Here is a 20,793-nt window from a genome sequence, read left to right as displayed (position 1 = left end):
AACTAGACTAGAGAGGGTGTGGAAAATAAAAGCCAAAGTGGTCCCAGATGTGATAGGAGCATCCTCTGATTCCTAAAAAGGGAAAATAGCTTCAACAGATTCCAGGAAGAACGTCAAGATCTCTTTCCAGAAAAGTGAAGTACTAGGAACAGCTAAGATATTGTGCAGAACCCTTAAACTCCCAGGCTTCTGACAGAAGAACCGAGATTGAGGTAGACACAGACCACCCATAAAGGTGAGAAGGGAATTCATACATAACATACAGTAAGTGTAGAAATTGAGCTGTATCTCTCTCTCTCTTTCTGAGATCACAAAGCCAATTAGGTTAAAAGGGAAAGGGCTACTTTGGAGGTGGTTACCTTTTGAGAACTGTATGCAATGAAATCTCATTTTAATGTACGCTGATTAAAGCGACAATAAAGTTATTCTATTCTATTTTTTCATTAATGCTGCTTAACTGTTAAAACTATATAGGCTTTTAACCCTGACGATGTTGGAAGTTCCCAACGAAAGCTCGGTTTTATTAAATTATTTTCCTATTTGGATCCTCCTGGTGGTCGTGAGTTATTTGTTTTATACTATGAATATACCCAGGAGTCATATTTTTACTGACATTATCATATATATATATCTGGAAACTGATACATATATGGAAGAAAGACTGTTTCCTTCGGATTGCTGGTAAATTACATAGGGTGAACAATGAGATATGATAATCCGTCATATGATGACTGATAACTCTATGTCAGTCATTGTATCACATTGCAGATAATATTAGTACCCATCTCTCATTCCTCCATTTGAACTCTAAGGCGAATGATGAATTATTGATCTTCCAAATATCTTAGGAAAAAAATATTTGGTGAGTACTTATCTATAGAAATATATGTGTGTATTTAAACTTTCTGTAATTATGCTAACATATCAAAAGAATATTTCTTTTGAAATTTCAGTGTTCGTTAGAGACATTAGGTTGTGGTAGAGGGAAAAATCCCACTGGAGGGGTGAGTTTGGATGTTATTAAGAGTAGGAAAATGATGTTGGGACAGCAGCTAAGCAAATGGGCCTTCCTTACTTTGGCAAGTAAATTGAGGTAATAAACAGATTGACAACTATTGCTATTGTTTATGTCAGATTAATATACAGAAAATTAAATAATATTTTAAAAAATGATTAATGTATCCCACTCTCTTCATTTCCCCCAGCGCTTTAAAAAGTAAAACTGCCTTGAAAGATTACTGCAGCTTCTTGAAGCTAAAGGTACTTTGTTATAATTTAGTATGTTTTAGGATTTGACTCTTTAGGGATTTTAGAATATCTTCCCTATAGTAATCCAGAAGGCACATTATTAGGCTTTGCCCAGAAAAAAGTTTTTCTTAATTTGGAGAATGCCAGTAAAGAAAGATAATTAGCTGTCTCCCAAAGCCCTTTGTCACCCAAGCCCTATTTCTCTGTGATAAGCTACTTACTGCCTGAAGTTCAGTGTCATTAAATCTTTGAAGAAGGGTGCATTTGGCAAGGTCATAGCCCAAGATTCATAGAAAGATAGCTGATAAGTCATTTGTTTTTGTTCTATGACATTGTTCAAGCTAAAGGAGCATTCACTAATTAATGGGGGTAGTCCTGAGGAAAAGAACTGGACCTTCTGTTAGCAGTTTAACATCAATCTCCATGCCCTCACTTCAATTTTACATATCTCTGTTTTTAACCTGACCAGAGTATTGAATACGTCTCTGGGTGCTACAAGTATAGATAACAGAAATTTAATTTGGGGCACTATAGAAGTAGTAGACCTAGTGCAAGACCTAGACAGACTTTTGGTCTATTTAGCTTAGCTTAGGCTTAGGCTCTTACTACAAGTGTTTTTTTCAGGACCCAACACTATCTGGAACTGTTAACTGAGGACTGAACACAGTAACAAAGCAGATGTTTTCCACTGACCTGCTACCCTTCTTTGATTCCCCCCATCTTGAAACATTTTTCCAAGTCCAGTGATGAAGATCTCCTCCCCTTTTTTTCTTCCAAGTTCATCTTATTGATATAATTGGTAATTGGTTACTCATTAAAAACTATTGCCTATTCTGTCAGTCTACTTTAGTACTATGGCAGTACTAATCTGTCATAGTATTAGTCTTGTCTAGTTAGACAAGTAACATGATTACTCATTGAATACATGTGGTAACTTATGTTATGACTCCCTATATGTTCTTTGTTACTTGTACAAATATACAGACATTAGTACCATGATGGTCTGACCTGGTTTAGAAATATTTGCAGTCACCTTTCCCTGTCTGTACCAGATGCCATCTGGTGACATGTCCATCCTCTAGATCAGTGGTTCTCAACTTTTTTAAGTCGAGGACTACTCAACCGGTCGTAAGTCGAGGACTACTCAACTGGTGCAGCACTGTTTGCAGAATGGGACTTTTGGCGGGCTCAGCAGGGCAGAGACAGCCTGGACAATTCCTATTGGCTTTTGAAAGCCAATAGAATTAGACTCTATTCAAGAGAGTCTATTCTATTCTGAAATGGTCGTTCGACCCCAAATGGGGTCCCGACCCACAGGTTGAGAACCACTGCTCTAGTTCTTGTCTTGTGATTTGTTGATTTGTGGATTTATCCATACTGCCTAGTTGCCCCATTACCAGAACAGATTGGCATCTATTTAAGGAAGGCAGAAATGAATGATGTTGCCTTCTTTTAATCTTCCGCTTACTTTCAAGGCAACCTTAGATGCATTTTCTGCTTCATTTCCAGAAAATGTCTTATATTGCCTTGAGGTTCCTGTCTATTTTGGATACCATGCTTCAACTTCTTCACAGGCTAATCCCAGAAGTTCATTGGCTAATTCGCAAAGGCACAAATGTCCTTTCAAGCGTCTCTACTTCTCTAATAACTTTTAGAACTGTCTTTTACTTTGTCTGTTGCAATAGCACAATGATTATAATGTTTGCCTTGTAAATAGAATATTGCTGTTTTGGAATCTGCCAAATTCCAATCATCTGGGATAAAAGGGACTCACTCCTAGTTCCCAAATAGCCATTAGAGCTATACAAGCCAAGAGTTATAGCAATTTGCAATTATAGCACTCATGGTAAAGGTAGCTATAAAAAAAATAAACCAAACCAGAAAAGCAATAGGAGTGTTGTTTTTTTTTTTAAAAAAGTTGTGCATGCATTTTAAGCTTTAATTTTAGTCATATATAAATTCAATGTAATTTAACCTTCCTGACAGTTAGAACAATTAACCAGTGGAACAACCTGCCTCCAGAAGCGCTGAATGCTCCAATACTGGAAGTTTTTAAGAAGAGACTGGACAGCCATTTTTCCAAAATGGTATAGGGTTTCCTGCCTGAGCAGGGGGTTGGACTAGATGACCTCCAAGGTCTCTTCCAACTTTACTATTATTATTATTATTGTTGTTGTTGTTGTTGTTGTTATTATTATTATTATTATTAACTTGTGTGCGTATGTGGAAGAGAGAGGAGAGGAGAGGAGAGGAGAGGAAAGGACAGGAAGATGCACAGATAAACCTTTATGTATATGAGATGATCTGTTCACAGGAAGAAAAATGACTGGCAATTACTTTCCTAAAATGAAAACTATGCAATGGTATCCTACAGTCCAGAATAAATAAGTTGCAAGCTGATATCAAAATGTCTCAGTTCAGTCCAGGCAGAATTTTCTAAAGTCAGCTTAGAATCAAACTGGCATGAGCACAGACCAGGAAGGGCAAATATTTCATCTGCCATCTCTACATTATGAAACTATGATATTCATTTCCACATTTTGGTTGATCTTGGATTTTCTATTCAGTGCCTCCTACCTGTTAACTAGCCTTCCTGTCTCGGTTAGTATCTTATTCATGGCACCTCAATGGCCTTCATTTGAGGCTGCCTGCCTGATCTTTTGCAATGGGCGTTGAAGCACCTCAACTCCAAAACCAAGGGAACTTTGCTGTCAACTGCAGCTCTTCCATCCTCGGGGTGCATGCTCAAGAATACTAATTGCACCTCCTTCCACCCTCGGGTGCATGCTTAAGAAATGTCTGCATGGTTAGTAGAGGCAGAAAAAGTCACAATGTGACTTCCCTTACAACGTTGTGTTTGCTAAGATTACACCCTGTGATATTGAACTTAGTTGACTGAAACTCTGTGAGAAATTTGCTTCATATCTAGATGGATCTCTGTAATAGTACAAGCAAAAGATTTAACATCTAATCTGTTTTTTCAACATAGTTATTTCTCAGAAGCTACTAGCAAGACTTAGCAGCTTTCATCAGGCTTTCAAGATCAAAGGATAAGCTGATATGTACAGCTTCTTAAAACAGTTTTTTCTTAAAAATATCTTCACATCTAAGCAGTTTTAGGTGTATTACATCACAGGAACAAGAAGAAAGAGATCTGGGGCCCATGCTCAGAGATTATTTATTAGAATAGCTGAGGCACAGCTCTATAAAATAGAGGAACATGAGCTGCTGATGTGAGTCCTGTATTACAGAGTTTGTTCTTCTACAGTATGTGTATTTAAATATATTAAAAATATTACTCTTCATGTTTACAGATACTGTCCTGAAAAAGTTAGGAAACCAATTTGGAACTCAAGTATTCAATAGAAAAAGAAATTTCAGTTCCTCACAGAGATTTCTTTTTTCTTTTTTTTTCTTTTGAAAAAAAAATATTTTTCATTTTTCAATACATTTGATACATTCAATACATTATAAAAAATACCTTTGAAATAAATTCATACATAAAACCTTAGGTGTCGCTCGTCCGTCTCCCCCCCCCACTGTATTCGCCCTCTCTACCTTCCTTCCTGACTTCCCTCCTCCCTCTCTCCTCTCTTCACCTCTCTCCCCTCATCCCTTCCTCCCATCCTACTTCCTTCCATCCCTTCCTCCTCCCCTCTCATCCCTCTTCAGATACAGTTCAGGGGAAATACCCAAGCGGCATCTCTCTCTAAATTATGATACCTATTTTATACATTAATATTTCTATTTATCTAACCTACTTAATCCCACCCATCCCCACCCCCCCTACCCCCCCCCCACTTCCCAGAGCAGAATACAGGGTTATTGTAAACAAAACAAACACAATCTATAACTTTTAAAACAAAAAATATATACAATAAACAAATTCATACTTAACCCTTAACTCCCTCTAAACTTTAACTTCATAATAATATAAACAAATCTATTATAAATCATTTATTATAAAATTCTATAAATAATAATTATTATTTCTTTCAAGAAAAAATTTAATCATAAAATAAATGGAACTTTAAAGTTCCATATTTATTCTGAATATAATCTATCCATCTTCTCTATACCCTAATATATTTTTCTTGTGTATGATCCTTTAAATAAGCAGAAATCTTTGCCATTTCTGCTAAATTAGAAAACTTGAATACCCATTCTTCTAAAGTAGGCAACGAATCCTTCTTCCAATATAAACCTACAAGTAACCTTGCTGCGGTTATTAAATTCAACATTAAAATAGTTTCATTAACATCTAAATCTATAAAAATACCCAACAAAAATAATCGAGGAGTAAACTTTATCTTCTTTTTAAAAATCTTTTGAATGTTCCACCAAATCATTATCCAAAAAGCTTTAACATTCTTACAGGTCCACCAAACATGAAAATAAGTTGCATCAATACTACCACACTTCCAACATTTGGGTTGTAAGTTAGGATACATACAAGACAGTTTTTTAGGATCCAAATGCCACCTATAAAACATTTTGTAAAAATTTTCCCTCAAATTTTGGGCCTGTGTAAATTTGACATTTCTAATCCAAATAGTCTCTCATAAATCCAATAAAATCGGTTCCTGGATATTCTGGGCCCATTTAATCATACAATCTTTTACCAACTCTATTTCCGAGTCCAGTTTTATTAACTCGTCATAAATTCTTTTAATATGAGCATGATTCTGATCTTTAATCTGAATTACCAAATTTTCATCTCCCAATGTTATTCCAACTTTCTTATCTACAGTCCAACTATCCACAATTTGTATATACTGAAACCATGACTGTAAGATGTTTTCTTGTCTTAGTACATCTAAAGATTTTAACTGCCAATCAGTACCTCTCTCACAGAGATTTCTTATGAGTATATAATACTGGGATTCTGTTGTGTGCTTTAGAGTAAGGTTCGCATCATTTAATTCTTGTATCTACTTTCATACTTTTATACATACATGCTTACATTTACTTTGTGCCACAAGACTTTTTATTTCACTTGTTCTGCAACAGCAGGCAACAGAGATTCATTTAGAATGTGTGCCAGTGTGCCCACAGTAAAAAACAATAACAATAAAGGTTATCTCTTAACATTTGTTTCATATTCCAGATTTAATGGTAACTTTCTGTCTTTCCTCTTCAAGGACATTCCCTGTCTTCCCCTTCTTTTCCAGCAATTGTTCTATAATTCCCAGATACATATGGGAAGATTCTTGTCAGATGCAGTGTCCATTGATACTTCTTACCAGGATACTTAGTATTTATAATTTTACATCATGCTCAGCTTAAACGCCTCTCAGATTTTCCATGTTTTTCAAAGGAAGAGAAACTACATTGTAATGGTATGATGAAAGCAAAGAAAACACATAAACATGAATAAAGCATCAAATGAACTTTGCAGGTCAACAACCAATCAACATCGTTGTTGGTTTGGTTTTGCTTCTCAAACTGCATAGTCCTTTCACACACGATACTTGCAACATGATGACTCCCCACATCAAAAGAGAATGCAGCCAATAAAGCCAACTATGGTAGTATTACATGTTGTAATATCTATATTATTTTGATTATAATTCATTTCAATGGGGAGTAGAGATTTATGTAATTCTAAAATATATCAATGTTTGATAAGGGCTCACCGCATTTTTATTGTTACCTATCTTAAGCAACAGTCTTTTGTGTCACATTGCACAAAAAGCCATTTTTTTGCACTAGGCACAAAATGAATGCATTGATTCCCCAAGTGGGTATTAGGCGCATATTTATTTGTTGAAAGCAATTGAGATTAAATTATATTAAATAGATCTAGATAAAGAATCACCTAAAATTTTCAGCTATATTGTATATTTAATAGCAGATCTTATTCTTTCTCCCCCCCCCCACCACCACCCCTTTCAGATTCTTATTTAAGCATTTTCATCCAAGACAGGAAATGAAAACAAATGAAATGATCGCAAAAGCACAGTTTGAATGTTACCAGAAATTTCTACAAGTTCCTGTGCATGAGAATACAGGTAAAAGAGTTGTTCTGGACCACAAAGGTCTGTATGTTAGAATGTTTGGCATTTATTGGGTTAAGTGCTGTCTCCTTAAGAGATGGCTTATGGGTAATGTAGTTTAACTAGTCAGCTATCCCATGTTAATAGATCAATAGTGGGAGGAAAGGAGGAGCCACTAAAGTTCATCACAAGATATCCTGGCCACGAGCCAGTTTGGAATGCTTTTGTCTGAGATAAGCACGGGGCCATCGGATGTCTCAGATGGCTCCACTCCATGTAAGACGTTGGTGTGGAGAAGCTAATGAATTTACCTAATGAAGATGAACAGATTACATTGTCCAGACGGAATCTACAAATAGCAAGTATTGTTTTCTGACTGAATACATTATGTGTTTTGAAATCATCTTTATTTGAGTTTATCTGCCTGTGATTGGATCATAATGGCATTTTGATTCATGATCAGAACAGTAAATTCATGGTTCTATCTTCACATCTGATTCTAGAGTGAGAAAAGTAAAATCAATATATCTGCCTTCATATTAACTTCAGCTTTAAAGGAAGTGCTCTGCTTGTCAGCCAGCGTTTCAAAGGGAAGGTGTTATTTGGGTGAAACCTCCTTCCCCCAAACGTTTCTGCCTGATGCATTGTATTGCTAATTTTCTTGCAAGCAAGACTGCCTCTAAATTTCAGATAAAGGCTTGGAATGGGTGATACCCCCCCCCTTGTTTATTCTCTATGTTTGTTTAAACCAGTGGTTCTCAACCTGTGGGTCGGGACCCCATTTGGGGTCGAACGACCATTTCACGGGGGTCGCCAAACAACTCAGTCCGCCATTTTTTCCTCTTTTCCTTAGCTGTGCTACTCCCTTTTATTCTATTGGTTTTTGAAAGCCAATAGAATAGACTCTCTTGAATAGAGTCTAATTCTATTGGCTTTCAAAAGCCAATAGGAATTGTCCGGGCTGTCTCTGCCCTGCTGAGCCCGCCAAAAGTCCCATTCTGCAAACGGTGCTGCACCAGTTGAGTAGTCCTCAACTTACGACCGGTTGAGTAGTCCTCGACTTACGACCAATTGGGGGTCGCGGCATTAAAAAGGTTGAGAACCACTGGTTTAAATGGAGTGAAACATCTGAAGCTGGGTCTTAACAAAGAGAGAGATTGGAATGCAACCAAGAGGCAGGCAATTAACTTTTAACTGCTTAAAAGGGGAAGAGGCTAAAACCAATGGAAAGGTTTAACGTCTGTGTTGCTAAAATCACAAGCCTTCTGAGCACATCACTTTAACAGTCTCTGCTTGGAAGTATGGAATGCAGCCTTTGACTCTTTGCATGAAAGGCTGGAAAAGTTTCTTTGCTGGCAAATTCAAAGTATATCAAACTTCTGTTGCCTTCTGTTTAACATTCAGAACGGGCGAACCCACCCACCCCCCCCCCCCGCACACCCTGCATTGCTTGAAAACAGACATTTGCCCTAGCTGGCCCCTGGCTCTGAGAACAGCCAAGGCCATAAATCAATCTGTTACCCCAAAGCGACCATTTGTTGTCATGGTAACCCAGCAATGATGAGAGGAAACTAAATCACTCCCCCTCCCCTTGGAATTCCAGCTATGTCAATGGAAAGAGGTTTTCAGAGGCTCCAATAGCAATGCAGTAGCATCCCCTGGTGGCCAATCTGCACACTATACTATTCAGCAATTTATCTGTGCTGGACTTACAACAACTTGATAATTAATTCAGCATGTAGCAGGCCTACACTAAGCCAAGAGCCCCCCCCCTAGAGGGGAAAGAAGGTACTTCACTGAATGCAATTTTCTAATTACACAGAGTGAATCTCATAGTTAAAGAGCTAGTTACCTAAATTCATCCAAAGCTACCAACACCCCCTAGAGGGAATAGAGTGAAATTCACCCAAAGTAATCATGCAAGCAGTCACCTCTAATGGTGCCCATGCTGAGGGCAAATTAAGGAGAACAAAAGGCAGCAATTAACCTTGCTTAGTATCACAAAGCTGACGACAAAGCGGATTTTAGAGAGCTAGAGGAAGCTCAGTAATTTCCTAAGCAGTTCTCAGCTTGCAACGTAACAACCAGGTGAGAGTTTATCCTGGTGGCCACAGAGGTGCAACGTGACTCTAAGAAGAAATAATTTAGCTAGCCTTTCTCCAAGCGCCCCCTGGTGGTTAAAGGATAAATTCCATGCAAGCCTTTAATCTCGCACAGAGAAAGCCCTCTAGTGGACAAAGGATGAACCTCAAAGGAAGAGCACCTCAGTAGCTGATCTGCAAGTAGCAACCCCTAGTGGCCAAGGTGACCCCTAGTGGTCAAAGGGTGAACTGTGCTGAAGTACCCACGCATACAGGAGAACGCACCCAGTGGTGCCTCCACCCACAGACAGAACCCCAGGAGCTGATCTGCGAGTAGCGACCCCTAGTGGTTAAAGAGAGAAGTTCATCAAATTTGCTTCAAAATAGTTAGGAAGTGTACTGAACCTGTCCTAGTCATGGCAGAGTGTCCCATTGATTTAGAAGAAGGGGTGCAACCAACCAGCCTAGATGAGACACCCCAACCAGTCGGCCAAGGAGAAATGCTGCAAACAGCCAACCTTGACCTGTACACAGAGGCTGATGCTTAAGCGTCAGTGAGTCCAAAGACGTCCCATGTTCCCTATGACCTGAGACAACAAAGAAAACCTACAGAAGCCATGCACTCACATCTGATGGAAAGATGGGAGTCACACTACAAGTGCCATGAAAGACATTGGAAGAAATTATTCAAACTCTACCAAGGGCCTAAGGAGGAGCTCTCCCCCGAAAGTGCGAGCAAATTGGAAGAAGATAAGGTAGATGCCTCCGCGCAATGGATGGGCTCTGAGTGGCAACTCAAAGACATTCAGGCGCAATTAGGAGACCCAACAGTTGATAGCAAGATGCAAAGCCTCAAGCTAAAAAACATGGAGCACAATAAGTTTCTAGAGAGCCCACTGTGCCTCCCAGAGTCCAAGCCTCGCCCAAGAGATAGACCAGCCAAGAGGGCCGGGTCCAAAACTTCCCGCCATTCACAAGCACCATCCCAACGGTCACATGTGGCTCCATCTCATGCCTCTGGAAAAGCCTCATTCTTTCACCATGTATCCAAGGCACATTCCAGTGTGTCACAACAATCTCACATCACAGAAGCCTCCCACCACTCAAAAGCATCTTCTCATCAGAGCCAAGCATCCAAAGCCTCAAGGGCAGAAAGCCTTGCCACCTGTCTCGCGGAAGCACAAATCAATACCGCAATGGCTGACGTTGCTGCACAAGCAGCAGTAGACAAAAAGCAGCATAGAGAAGACTTGGCCAAAGCGGAGACTGCAGCAGCTCTATGTATAGCAGAAGCAGAGTGAGAGCAAAGAGAAGCAGCTCTATGTGTAGCAGAAGCTCAGGCCAACTTTGAGATTTCCCGGCACTAACAGAAAGCAAAAGAGGCAGCCGCAATAGAAGCAATTCTACAGAGAGAGCTGGAAGACGTCACATCTACGCACAGATTGGAAGGACTAGGAAGGGAAAGCAGGCCTACGTGGAAAACCAAAGTGTGTTTCACCGTGAGCAGGTCAGAGTGCCACAGCTATCCATAAACCCCCCAAGACTGAGTAGATAAAGAGAAGAATCTCAATAGCCAGATGTGCCGAGCAGCCAGAGAGATGTCATCACAACATCTAGGTCACAAGATCTTCCCACCGTTGCTGCCCCATTGAACCCACCGAACCATACCACTTATGGCAATCGGATGGGTCTACATGCAGCAGCAACGGCTACACAGCAGGAAGTACTACAAGATCTTCCCACCGTTGCTGCCCCATTGAATCCACCGAACCATACCACTGATGGTAACCGGATGGGTCCACCTGCAGTGACAATGGCTACACAGCAGGAAGTGTCACAAGATCTTCCCACCATTGCTGCTCCATTGAACCCAATGAACCATGCCACTGATGGCAACCGGATGAGTCCACCTACAGTGGCAACGGCCCCACAGCAGAACCAGTTGTCACTTGGGGATGAGATTGCAAGAACTCAAGCCAAACTAGAGTCCCTGCTGTGCCAACAAGAGACAACGCCCCAAGAAACCGCTACCAGACCTAACCACAGAGAACCTCGACCACCAGCTGTGCCAGCTACCAGGGAGCCAGCTATGCACCACCCGAAAGATGAGAAACCCTCCAACAAGTAAGCTTGCAAGAACTCAGGTCACCTCAGCTCAACACCAGAGCAGAGGAATTCAGACCAAGCCAACAAGGTCCCTTGCACGTGACATAGCAAGATATCCTCAGTGGACAACACACTGAAGAAAGTCATCAGCTGGACATGGCACATGCCCCTGCTCCCAGAAGAAATGCACCACCTCCACCAGACTACAGCATATACACGGGATTGATGTATCCTCCAACACTTGGTGGAAGAAAGTCGGACATGGTATCCAGAGGCGTAAAAAAATTCTCCGACAAACCAGGGAAAGACTATTTAGTATGGAAACATCTTTTCAAGCAAGGCCTCTGTGGAGAGAGGTTACACCCTGGGGAAGACCTCGTTCTTATATCGCAATGGCTAGGTTCCGAATCCTCAAAGGCAGTGGAGGCGATCCTCGAACCACGTTTAGCCGACCTACCCACCGTCTTTCAACGAGCCTGGGAAATGCTCAACAAATGCTATGGGGCACCTTCTTTGGCACAGGCCTCATTCCTACAGGAACTCTATGACTTTCCTACTATCAATATCAATGATCCTAGTCAGATTTGGAGATTCTCCACCTTATGAAAAGAGCTCTGGGCAGCACAAGAAAAGGGCACCATGCCTGGACTTGCCTGCCTTCAGCAGTTTGACACACAGAACATTATCACTGAAAACTACCAAGACAGTTGAAAGATAAATGGTTTGATATGACCCAGTCCCACAGGAAATAGTACCTCAACAAACCTCCACCCTTTGCTGCTCTTGCACAATTTGTTTCCAATCAATCAGATATGTACAATGATCCTAACTACCTTGACATCCATGAAACACGTTTCATGATGCCAAAACGAACCAATCACAACTTTGGCTCTAATAGAGGTTCCTTCCAAGCCACAAAGAACAGAACTCCTATTTCAGTGTACAAAATAGAGATCATGACTCAGCCAAAGAAGACTTCAGACGAACAAATACCAAGGAGTACTCATTTGAAACCTCGCCCACCAAGAAAAGGCCTGACTTATCCAATTCATAAATCTTCACACTCTCTAAACAATTGCAGAGAATTTGGGAAAAAATCCCTGGACGATCGAAAGGCCCTATTCAAAGAGCATAGAGTATGCTTCAAATGCTGTGACTCTATAGATCACATGACCAAAGATTGCGCAGTCAGGGTTAAATGCCACCTGTGTAACAATGATAAGCACCCAGCATCCTTGCATTTAGAATCTAAGAAACCTTCTGAGGATTCACAACAAGTTACTTCAAAACCTCCTACAATGACGGAGACTAAACATGACCCCAAAGAGCAGCCAGAAATGTACGGAACATACTACACAGATATATGTGGCAACTCACCATGTCCTCCTTCATGCTCACCCGTCTGTCTGGCAAAAGTCTACCCCAACGGGCAACCTGAAAGGGCTATAAAGATGTACGCCAAACTAGATGCACATAGCAAGGTCACAATAGCTAAGCCTGCCTTTTTCGACCTCTTTGACTTCCCGAGTGAACTGAAGCATTTTGCAATAAATACGTGCACAGTACCAATGCGCATGGCGGGGAGGAAAATCACAGGTCTTTGCATAGAATCGATAGACAGAAGTTCACATTTCCTGTTACCATCAGTGTTGGAATGGTAGACCTTGCCAGATGTTCACTGCAAAATTTCAACATCAGAGGCAGCAAGAAAAATACCTCACTTAGCACACATAGCCAATTTAATCCCTCCTCTAGATCCCAAAGCTGAAATCCTACTCATGGTGGGACAAGATGCCCCAGAGTCCATTGGTTCCAATGAAAGAATCAAAGGTCCACCAGGCACCCCAGTAGCCATTAAGATGGAACTCGGATGAGCCATAAGAGGGATGGTTTGTGTTGATCAACAGCAAACCCCAACCCAGGTGAGCATCCCAAAAACTTCCATTCCCAGTAATGGAAGAGCACCTCACCTAAAACCACATCTAGAACACTGCATGCTTGTGAAACTAAACCTATTTTGGAAGCAACAGTGTTCCAGAATAGTAAGAATTACAACAACTTAGCCTTGTCCATAGAGGACAAACAATGTCTGCAGCTACACGTGTTCTCCATGAGCACCACACACTGGGATGAGCTGCATCTACCAGAACAGAAACAAGACAGGGAGTCGTGGAGTGTACTCCCAAGATGTTTCCAGAGTGCACGTATGTCTTCAGCTCATCCACCACCATACAAAGGAAAGAATTGTATGCTTTCTCAGATGTGTCAATGAAGGCAAATGCAGCCTTAAGATATGTCACAGTCTACAGTGGGGAGAGCCACACTTGCGTCGTTTTTTATTGTAACCATAAGATATAACAGAATCTAGAGCAGGGAGAGCTGCAGTCTCGGTGTCTTCTTTGGAAAAGCAATACTAACAATACAACAAGGCCACACCGTACCAAGGTTAGAACTATGTGGTACCACTTTGGCTGTAAAACTCACCAACTTGATAGCGAAGATGTTGTGCCTTGAACTACAGTCTACCACCTTCTATGCAGACAGCAAAGTGATGTCAAGCTATATCTGCAAACAAAGCAGACACTTCTATGTCTATGTAGGCAACAGAATAAAAAAGATTGAAACATCTTTAAGCCCTGAACGATGGCAACATGCGCCAACAGATAAGAACATTGTGAATCAAGTTAAGTGGCCCAACCTTGCCACACAGTTAACAAAATTGATCTGGCTAGAAGGTCCTGAGTTCTTAGCTTGTCCAAACAGCCAGCTGCCACAAAGACCACAACACTACATGCTTCCAGCTCCAGATCAACGTGCCAACGTTCAACCTCAGCCACCTAGTAAATCTCAACCAATTAGCTTCAAAACCTCCTCTTCTTTGGAGACCTAAGCGGAGACCCCTGAGATTGGGCACAGTTTTGATCATCTTGATCACTTGTCTTAGCATCCCAAGAATTAATCTTGTAGGAGCCTGCAAGGACCTACAGACTATTGAAGATATTTGTCATGATCCAGTGATTGACAAATGTCTGAAGGCCAAAAATTGCCTTCCCCATGCATCTAACATGGGTGAAGCATGGGAGCGCATGATTGGCATACCCCACAAAATCATGGACTCTATGTCATCAAAGACACCCACACCCACACATGAAGTCTTCACCACCCTCATGACAAGGATTCTTTACAGCAGTTATAACTATTGCTATAAATTTACCTCTTACTCTATGGTTACAACATAACTCTCTTCTTTCTATAACCTATCCTCTGTGATCATTTTCTGGAAAATTGAGATGAACAAGAACAAATGTATTATAGATTAAAACTGAATGTATTCTCCTTAATTTTTAGGTTCTTACTGCAATAGAACATGGGATGGCTGGTTATGCTGGGATGACACTCCTGCAGGAAAAACAGCCGAACAGAACTGTCCACCTTACTTTCAGGATTTTGATTATAGTGGTAAATAATTAGAATTCTTTGTCCACTGGCACTGCTGTAAAGACTGAGATGAAAATTAGCAGCTGGACCTCTGCCTCATGAGGATCCCAAGTAGAATTCCCATCTGCTCACATTTTTCCAAACCCTCAAAAGATTGTTAATGCTCTTCCCACTTTCCCATTTTTTCAGGGAATATCAAGTGACTTCTGACTTTCCTATTAAATTTAGAGAAGTGGTAGGCTGAATTGAGAAATTTGAACCATGCCTGTCATATTGATTCCCCATGTTTCCTCTCTTTTCCGCATCTTGTTTAGCACTTCTTCAATCTTACCAGAGCTACTGTATTTATTAACAATATAAGTTGTCTGTACAGAAAACTCAAGAGAGAAGCATTAGTAATGACGCTTTGATTGCAGAGTTCTCAAACTTCTTCCTAAGAATTAAAAACAGTTTCTGCCTTGGTTAATTACAAAAAGCTAAGAAGATTTGGATTTGATGAACTGGCTTGCTTTTGATAAGACCATGCAGATAAAAGACAATCACAAAATAAATGGAAGTATAATGGCATGGCACATATACAGTAAGGAGGTTATCAAATCCAGCCAATTCTTTAAAATAGTATTTTATATGGTACTGAAATATAGAATTGACATTAAGTCCCTTGAAAACTATTAACAACAGTTCTTTTACTTTCTAGCTTGTATATACTTTATTAAATTTCTATAAAAGATAAAAACAGAAAAAAGAAATTGAAAAGGAAAAGGAAAAAAATAAGCAAGGGGCAAGAACTTCAAGGAATAAGAAAAAAAGAACAGTTATTTTATTTTCTAGAGATATATCTATTCCTTTTTCTGTCCTGAATCTGGCATAAGTCCAATCATATCATATTTTTTTTTCAGGCAAAATGTTTGAGTTGGCTATTTCTCAAATAGCAGGCCATGTAATTGTCTTCTTAAGTAACTGAAGGATAGGCCTATGAATACTCCCTTCCATGTGGAGGCCCTCTTGTTGTGGGTGAGGGGCTTGTGTGTTCGGATGAGGTTGAGAGCTATGCGGAAAAGACACCACCAAAAAATATATCAGAAGGGTCACCCAAGCCAGACAGGTCACAACTGAGGAGCCAGACTATCCAAAAACCCATTAATCACAATGAAACAACTGAAAAAGAATCCCATATTAGGTTGCAAGGGTTGACTGCCAAGGACCATGGCAGTTGCTGTCCCAGGGTAGTTGTTGAAAAGTGAATGACAGGGTTGGAGAAAAACCTAGCAACCTACTCTGCAAAAAGCTCACCAAGGAAATTCTATGGAAGGGATCTCAAACATGTCAGATGAGTGTCCAACAACAGGACACAAGAATCCCAGTTGCTGAGGCAGCCAGTAGTGGAACTTAATGTCTGTGTTGTACAGAGAAACTGTGAAACAAGTGCCCCCAAAAGACATTGTTTACATCCTGAGCAACTTTAATGCAAAAGTTAGAAAACAAGCAGAGACAGGCATCACTGGTTGTTTTGGACTAGGTGAGAGGAACAATCCAGGTGATCAGTTGGTACAATTTTGCCAAGGAAACAGATGTAGAATCATGAATACATGGTTCAAACAGCACAAGCATCACTTGTTGTTGTTGTTAAATTTGTTTGCTGCCTATCTCACCATGAGGCTACTCCAGATGGTTCACAGCCATAAAAAAATGAAATAGAAAAGGTGTAAACCAGTGGTTCTCAACCTTTCTAATGCCGTGACCCCATAATACAGTTCCCCATGTTGTGGTGACCCCCAACCACTTATACATCACCGGGTGCCAGGGGTGTGGCCAAAGAAAAGGGGGGGGGAAATGCGGACAGCCTTGTTTGGCGACCCCCGTGAAATGGTCGTTCGACCCCAAATGGGGTCCCGACCCACAGGTTGAGAACCACTGGTTTAAACAAAGTGAAAGTAAAATAAAACAATAAAATAACCAAGGAAAAAGAAAACAAAGAAAAAAGATACAACATTAGGATTAATTTAAAAAAGGAGTGGGTGGAGGGGGAGTGGTATCTAGCAGCTACCTTTAGAGTCAGATTTCCCCATTGGGTCCCCAGGCCAACTTGCAAGCCAGGCTTTAGACTCTTACATAGGAGGTTGGGGGCAGGATGTTCGAAAGTGTGGGTGCTGTGGCAGAGAAAGTTCTTCTGGATCCTGACAAAAATCATTTTGAAACAGAGAGTCAATTCAGATGAATGCTGATGTAATCTGTATTGGGAAAAACATTATGGGTGGCCATAATTTCTCATAACCTTTAATTAAAATCTGAGACTCTCAATCAGAAAAATTCCAAGGACCTAAACGTACTTCATTACTTAATTGTGCTTGAACAATACGTAAAAATATTGTTCTGTGACAGAACAATTGTTTGTATTGGTTTATTAAATAATGCTGGTGGTGATTTTAATTTTTTCTCAACAAGAAATAGCATTTAAAGTCTGTGAAGAAAATGGACATTGGTTTGTACACCCTGAGAGCAAGAGAGTATGGACCAATTACAGCCTCTGTTCTGGTAATAACCAGGATAACAAGGTAAGAGAAGTAGAAATAGAACCAGCCATCCTTCAGGAAGAGATCATATGGGCAATGAATGAACTGCCAAACAAGACTCCAGATGTTGACACTATCCCTGCAGAATTACTGAGACCTGTAGGCATTGAATCCTCTAAGATGTACCCTTTATTTTTCCATTTTATACCATCTGAAATGAGTTTATTTATTTGCTTGCATCCTGACCTGCAGTGTTCCCTCCCTTCAGATACCAACTATACCACATGTTCTAAGCATGGAGGTTAACACCAGCATGTGGCCACCATGACATCATGGAGTACTGTTACCTTCCCACCAAAGTGATACTTATTATCTACACACATTTGCATGCTGTGTTAGTTTGGCAGGAGTTGGGGCAAGGACAGGAGCTCACCCCAACGTGTGCTCCTTGGGTCTTGAACCTGGGCTGCTGGCTTTCCAGCCAACAAGCCCAGCATCTTAACCGCTGAACCTCCACGCTGCCTGCTTTATAGAGAAAGAACTATAAATTTCAAAAGTCCCTACCATTCAACCTCATGGAACAGAATAGGCGTGCTGCAGATCCCATTAGCCAAAGAATGTCAGAAGGGCACTAACTAACAAAATGAAATTCAATGGTGAAAAAAGCAAGGTTCTACATTTAGGCAAGAAAAACCAAATGCACAAGTACAGCATAGGTGGCACCATGCTCAACAGTAGTAACTGAGAGAGGAACCTCGGAGTCCTAGTAGATAATCACCTAAATATGAGCCAGCAGTGTGCTGCAGCTGCCAAAAAGGCCAACACAGTGCTAGGCTGCATTAACAGAGGGATAGAATCAAAATCACGTGAAGTATTAATGCCACTCTACAATGCCTTGGTAAGGCCACACTTGGAATACTGCATCCAGTTTTGGTCACCACGATGTAAAAAAGATGTTGAGACTCTAGAAAGAGTACAGAGAAGAGCAATAAAGATGATTAGGGGACTGGAGGCTAAAACATATAAGGTTGCTAGAATTGGGTATGTCTAGTTTAACGAAGAGAAGGACAAGGGGGGACATGATAGCAGTATTCCAATATCTCAGGGGCTGCCATAAAGAAGAGGGAATTAAGCTATTTTCCAAAGCACTGAAGGCAGGACAAGAAGCAACGGGTGGAAACTAATCAAGGAGAGAAGCAACCTAGAACTAAGGAGAAACTTCCTGACAGTGAGAAAAATTAATCAGTGGAACAGCCTGCCTCCAGAAGCAGTAAATGCTCCAACACTGGAAGTTTTTAAGAAGAGACTGGACAGCCATTTGTCCGAAATGGTGTAGGGTTTCCTTCCTGAGCAGGGGGTTGGACTAGATGACCTCCAAGGTCCCTTCCAACTTTACTACTACTACTACTACTACTACTACTACTACTACTACTACTACTACTATTATTATTAGATGAGTTTTCACTGCAGTGGTCCATGTTCTATGGAACATCCTCTCTTTGGAGATCAGAATGACCTCGCCTTGTGTTAGTCTTTCGTAAAGCCCAAGAAGCCTGGCTATGTTCCCAAGCTTGGGGTGCTGAATGGGTCAAGGGCCCCTGGCTATATTGCTCATTGGCCAAGTATCTTGCTCCTTATGTATGTTTAATTTGTTTTTGTTGGTTTTACTGCTTTTACTGTTTTAAAATGTTTTTTAATATTTTCAACTGCATTATATTTTTTTGAATTATGAGCCGCTCAGAGTCATTGATTGAGATGGGCAGCCATAGAAATTGAATAAACAAACATCACATAAATATTGTGATGTAATACGCTTGGGCCCTAAATGATGATAATGTACTTATTGTGATGGTGATGATGAGTGGTATATGTATGTATTCTTTTAGCTTTTATATTTCATGGAACACTTGCAGCAGGAACGATTGTGCATAACAACAGTTTTCTACAATCAGATTCCACTTTTGTTTCTATGTTTTATTCCAGGCAGTTTGGAATTTATACTACATTGCTATTATTGGCCTTAGCCTTTCCTTGGTTTCACTGTTGATTTCCCTTGGCATAGTCCTCTACTTTAAGTAAGTATTGTTTTAATTTTAAACAATGTGTGGTTTACTTATTTGCAAACTTTGTATGCAATACAATACAAAGACATCTCTCTCTCTCTCTCTCTCCCTCTCTCTCCAAATTAAAAAAAAAGTGCTATCAAGGTGCCTTTCAAAGTTTGGGCCACGTTATTTGAGGGACCAGCTATCTCCTATGGCAGTGCTTCTCAACGTTTGTGTGACGGCGACCCCCCGTCACACAAACATTCTGCGCATCGGCGCCGCGAAAAATGGCAGATCGCCACCTTTGGCGACCCCCGAAAAATGGTCGATCGACCCCAAATGGGGTCGCGACCCATAGGTTGAGAACCGCTGTCCTATGGTTTCTGCCCCTCTGGTAAGATTGGGCAGACTTTTTGGGACCCATCTACCAAGCAATGTCACCCATTAGGAGTCAGTGAGCAGGCCTTCTCTGGGCAACCCTTGCCCTCTCAAATGACATCTCTACAGAGATGCCTTTGGCTCCCATGCTGAGATGCCCTGGAAGTCTTTAGAAACTTGGTTGTTCTTTCAGGCCTTTGGATAGGATACTTGGGCCACTCTGTTGCTTACATTTTGTTCTTATGAGCATGCTTGTCTGGTTGCATAGGATTTACTTTTCACCATTTTCTTTTTCTTATTATTTTTTTTAATGTTAAGCCACATAGCATTCGGCTCTCTAAATCTTGTAAGTAAATAAATGAATGGTTTGGGTTTTTTTCAAAAAAAAAATTACACACTTAAATTTGGAATAATCCCAAATGTGTATGGTATTCCTTTGAGTTCAAAGAAACAAGCAGTTGTGCAGTTTACGTAGTGCAGTCTCATATTGGAAGCACAGAGTCTAAGACAATGGGGCCACTAAAACTCCATTGTTGCAGTAATTGTGGGCATTATTTGTGATATTGCTCATAGTTTTTATCAGGTTTTGATAGCACTTGTCTTCAAAGCTGATGGAGCTTAGATTTGGAATAATTCCAAGTACCTTTCAGTATTACTAAAAATTCAGGAACAGTTGCTATTGCATCTGGACTGAACGCTGAAATCAAAAGATGTTTTTGAGTTGAATGTACTGCCCTTCCAGAGAGGAATCCAATTTCCCCTTCTTGCAATACTTCAAATAGGTATTGCAAATTGAAGCTGTGTTATTGTTGCAACATTTTCCGGATTGCCATGGCTTCATCTTCTCTGTTCATTCTATGGATCTTAAGCTATGAGAAAAAAATGTGTCAAGACATTTGTGGCATTTGTTTTTCTGCTTCTCTGTCGCATGTCAAGATTGCCACATTATTAGAACACTCAAAGACAAGAATAACATACGTGTTCTTCC

General features: G+C 40.5%; 1 protein-coding gene across 4 annotated transcripts in view; it reads left to right on the top strand.

Annotated features, from left to right (window-relative positions):
• Positions 1 to 766: 766 nt before the first annotated feature.
• Positions 767 to 20,793, top strand: part of LOC120310469 (calcitonin gene-related peptide type 1 receptor-like) — a 34,059-nt gene continuing 14,032 nt past the window's right edge. For 3 of the 4 annotated variants that reach the window (XM_039348896.1, XM_039348893.1, XM_039348895.1), the window contains exons 1-6: positions 767 to 862; positions 1,206 to 1,260; positions 7,144 to 7,259; positions 14,780 to 14,890; positions 17,315 to 17,424; positions 19,366 to 19,457. In XM_039348896.1, coding sequence (XP_039204830.1) covers positions 7,178 to 7,259; positions 14,780 to 14,890; positions 17,315 to 17,424; positions 19,366 to 19,457 — 395 coding nt within the window. In that variant the 5' untranslated portion in view covers positions 767 to 862; positions 1,206 to 1,260; positions 7,144 to 7,177. The remainder of the gene's footprint in view (positions 863 to 1,205; positions 1,261 to 7,143; positions 7,260 to 14,779; positions 14,891 to 17,314; positions 17,425 to 19,365; positions 19,458 to 20,793) is intronic. The other variant, XM_039348894.1, reaches the window with a different exon arrangement.

This window comes from Crotalus tigris, unplaced genomic scaffold (assembly GCF_016545835.1).
Source record: "Crotalus tigris isolate CLP2741 ecotype Arizona unplaced genomic scaffold, ASM1654583v1 scf7180000018199.9712020701:307424, whole genome shotgun sequence".
In the NCBI taxonomy this organism is placed as follows: Eukaryota; Metazoa; Chordata; class Lepidosauria; order Squamata; family Viperidae; genus Crotalus; species Crotalus tigris.
The sequence above is the reverse complement of the archived record's forward strand: the minus strand, read 5'-3'. Positions and strand labels throughout refer to the sequence as shown.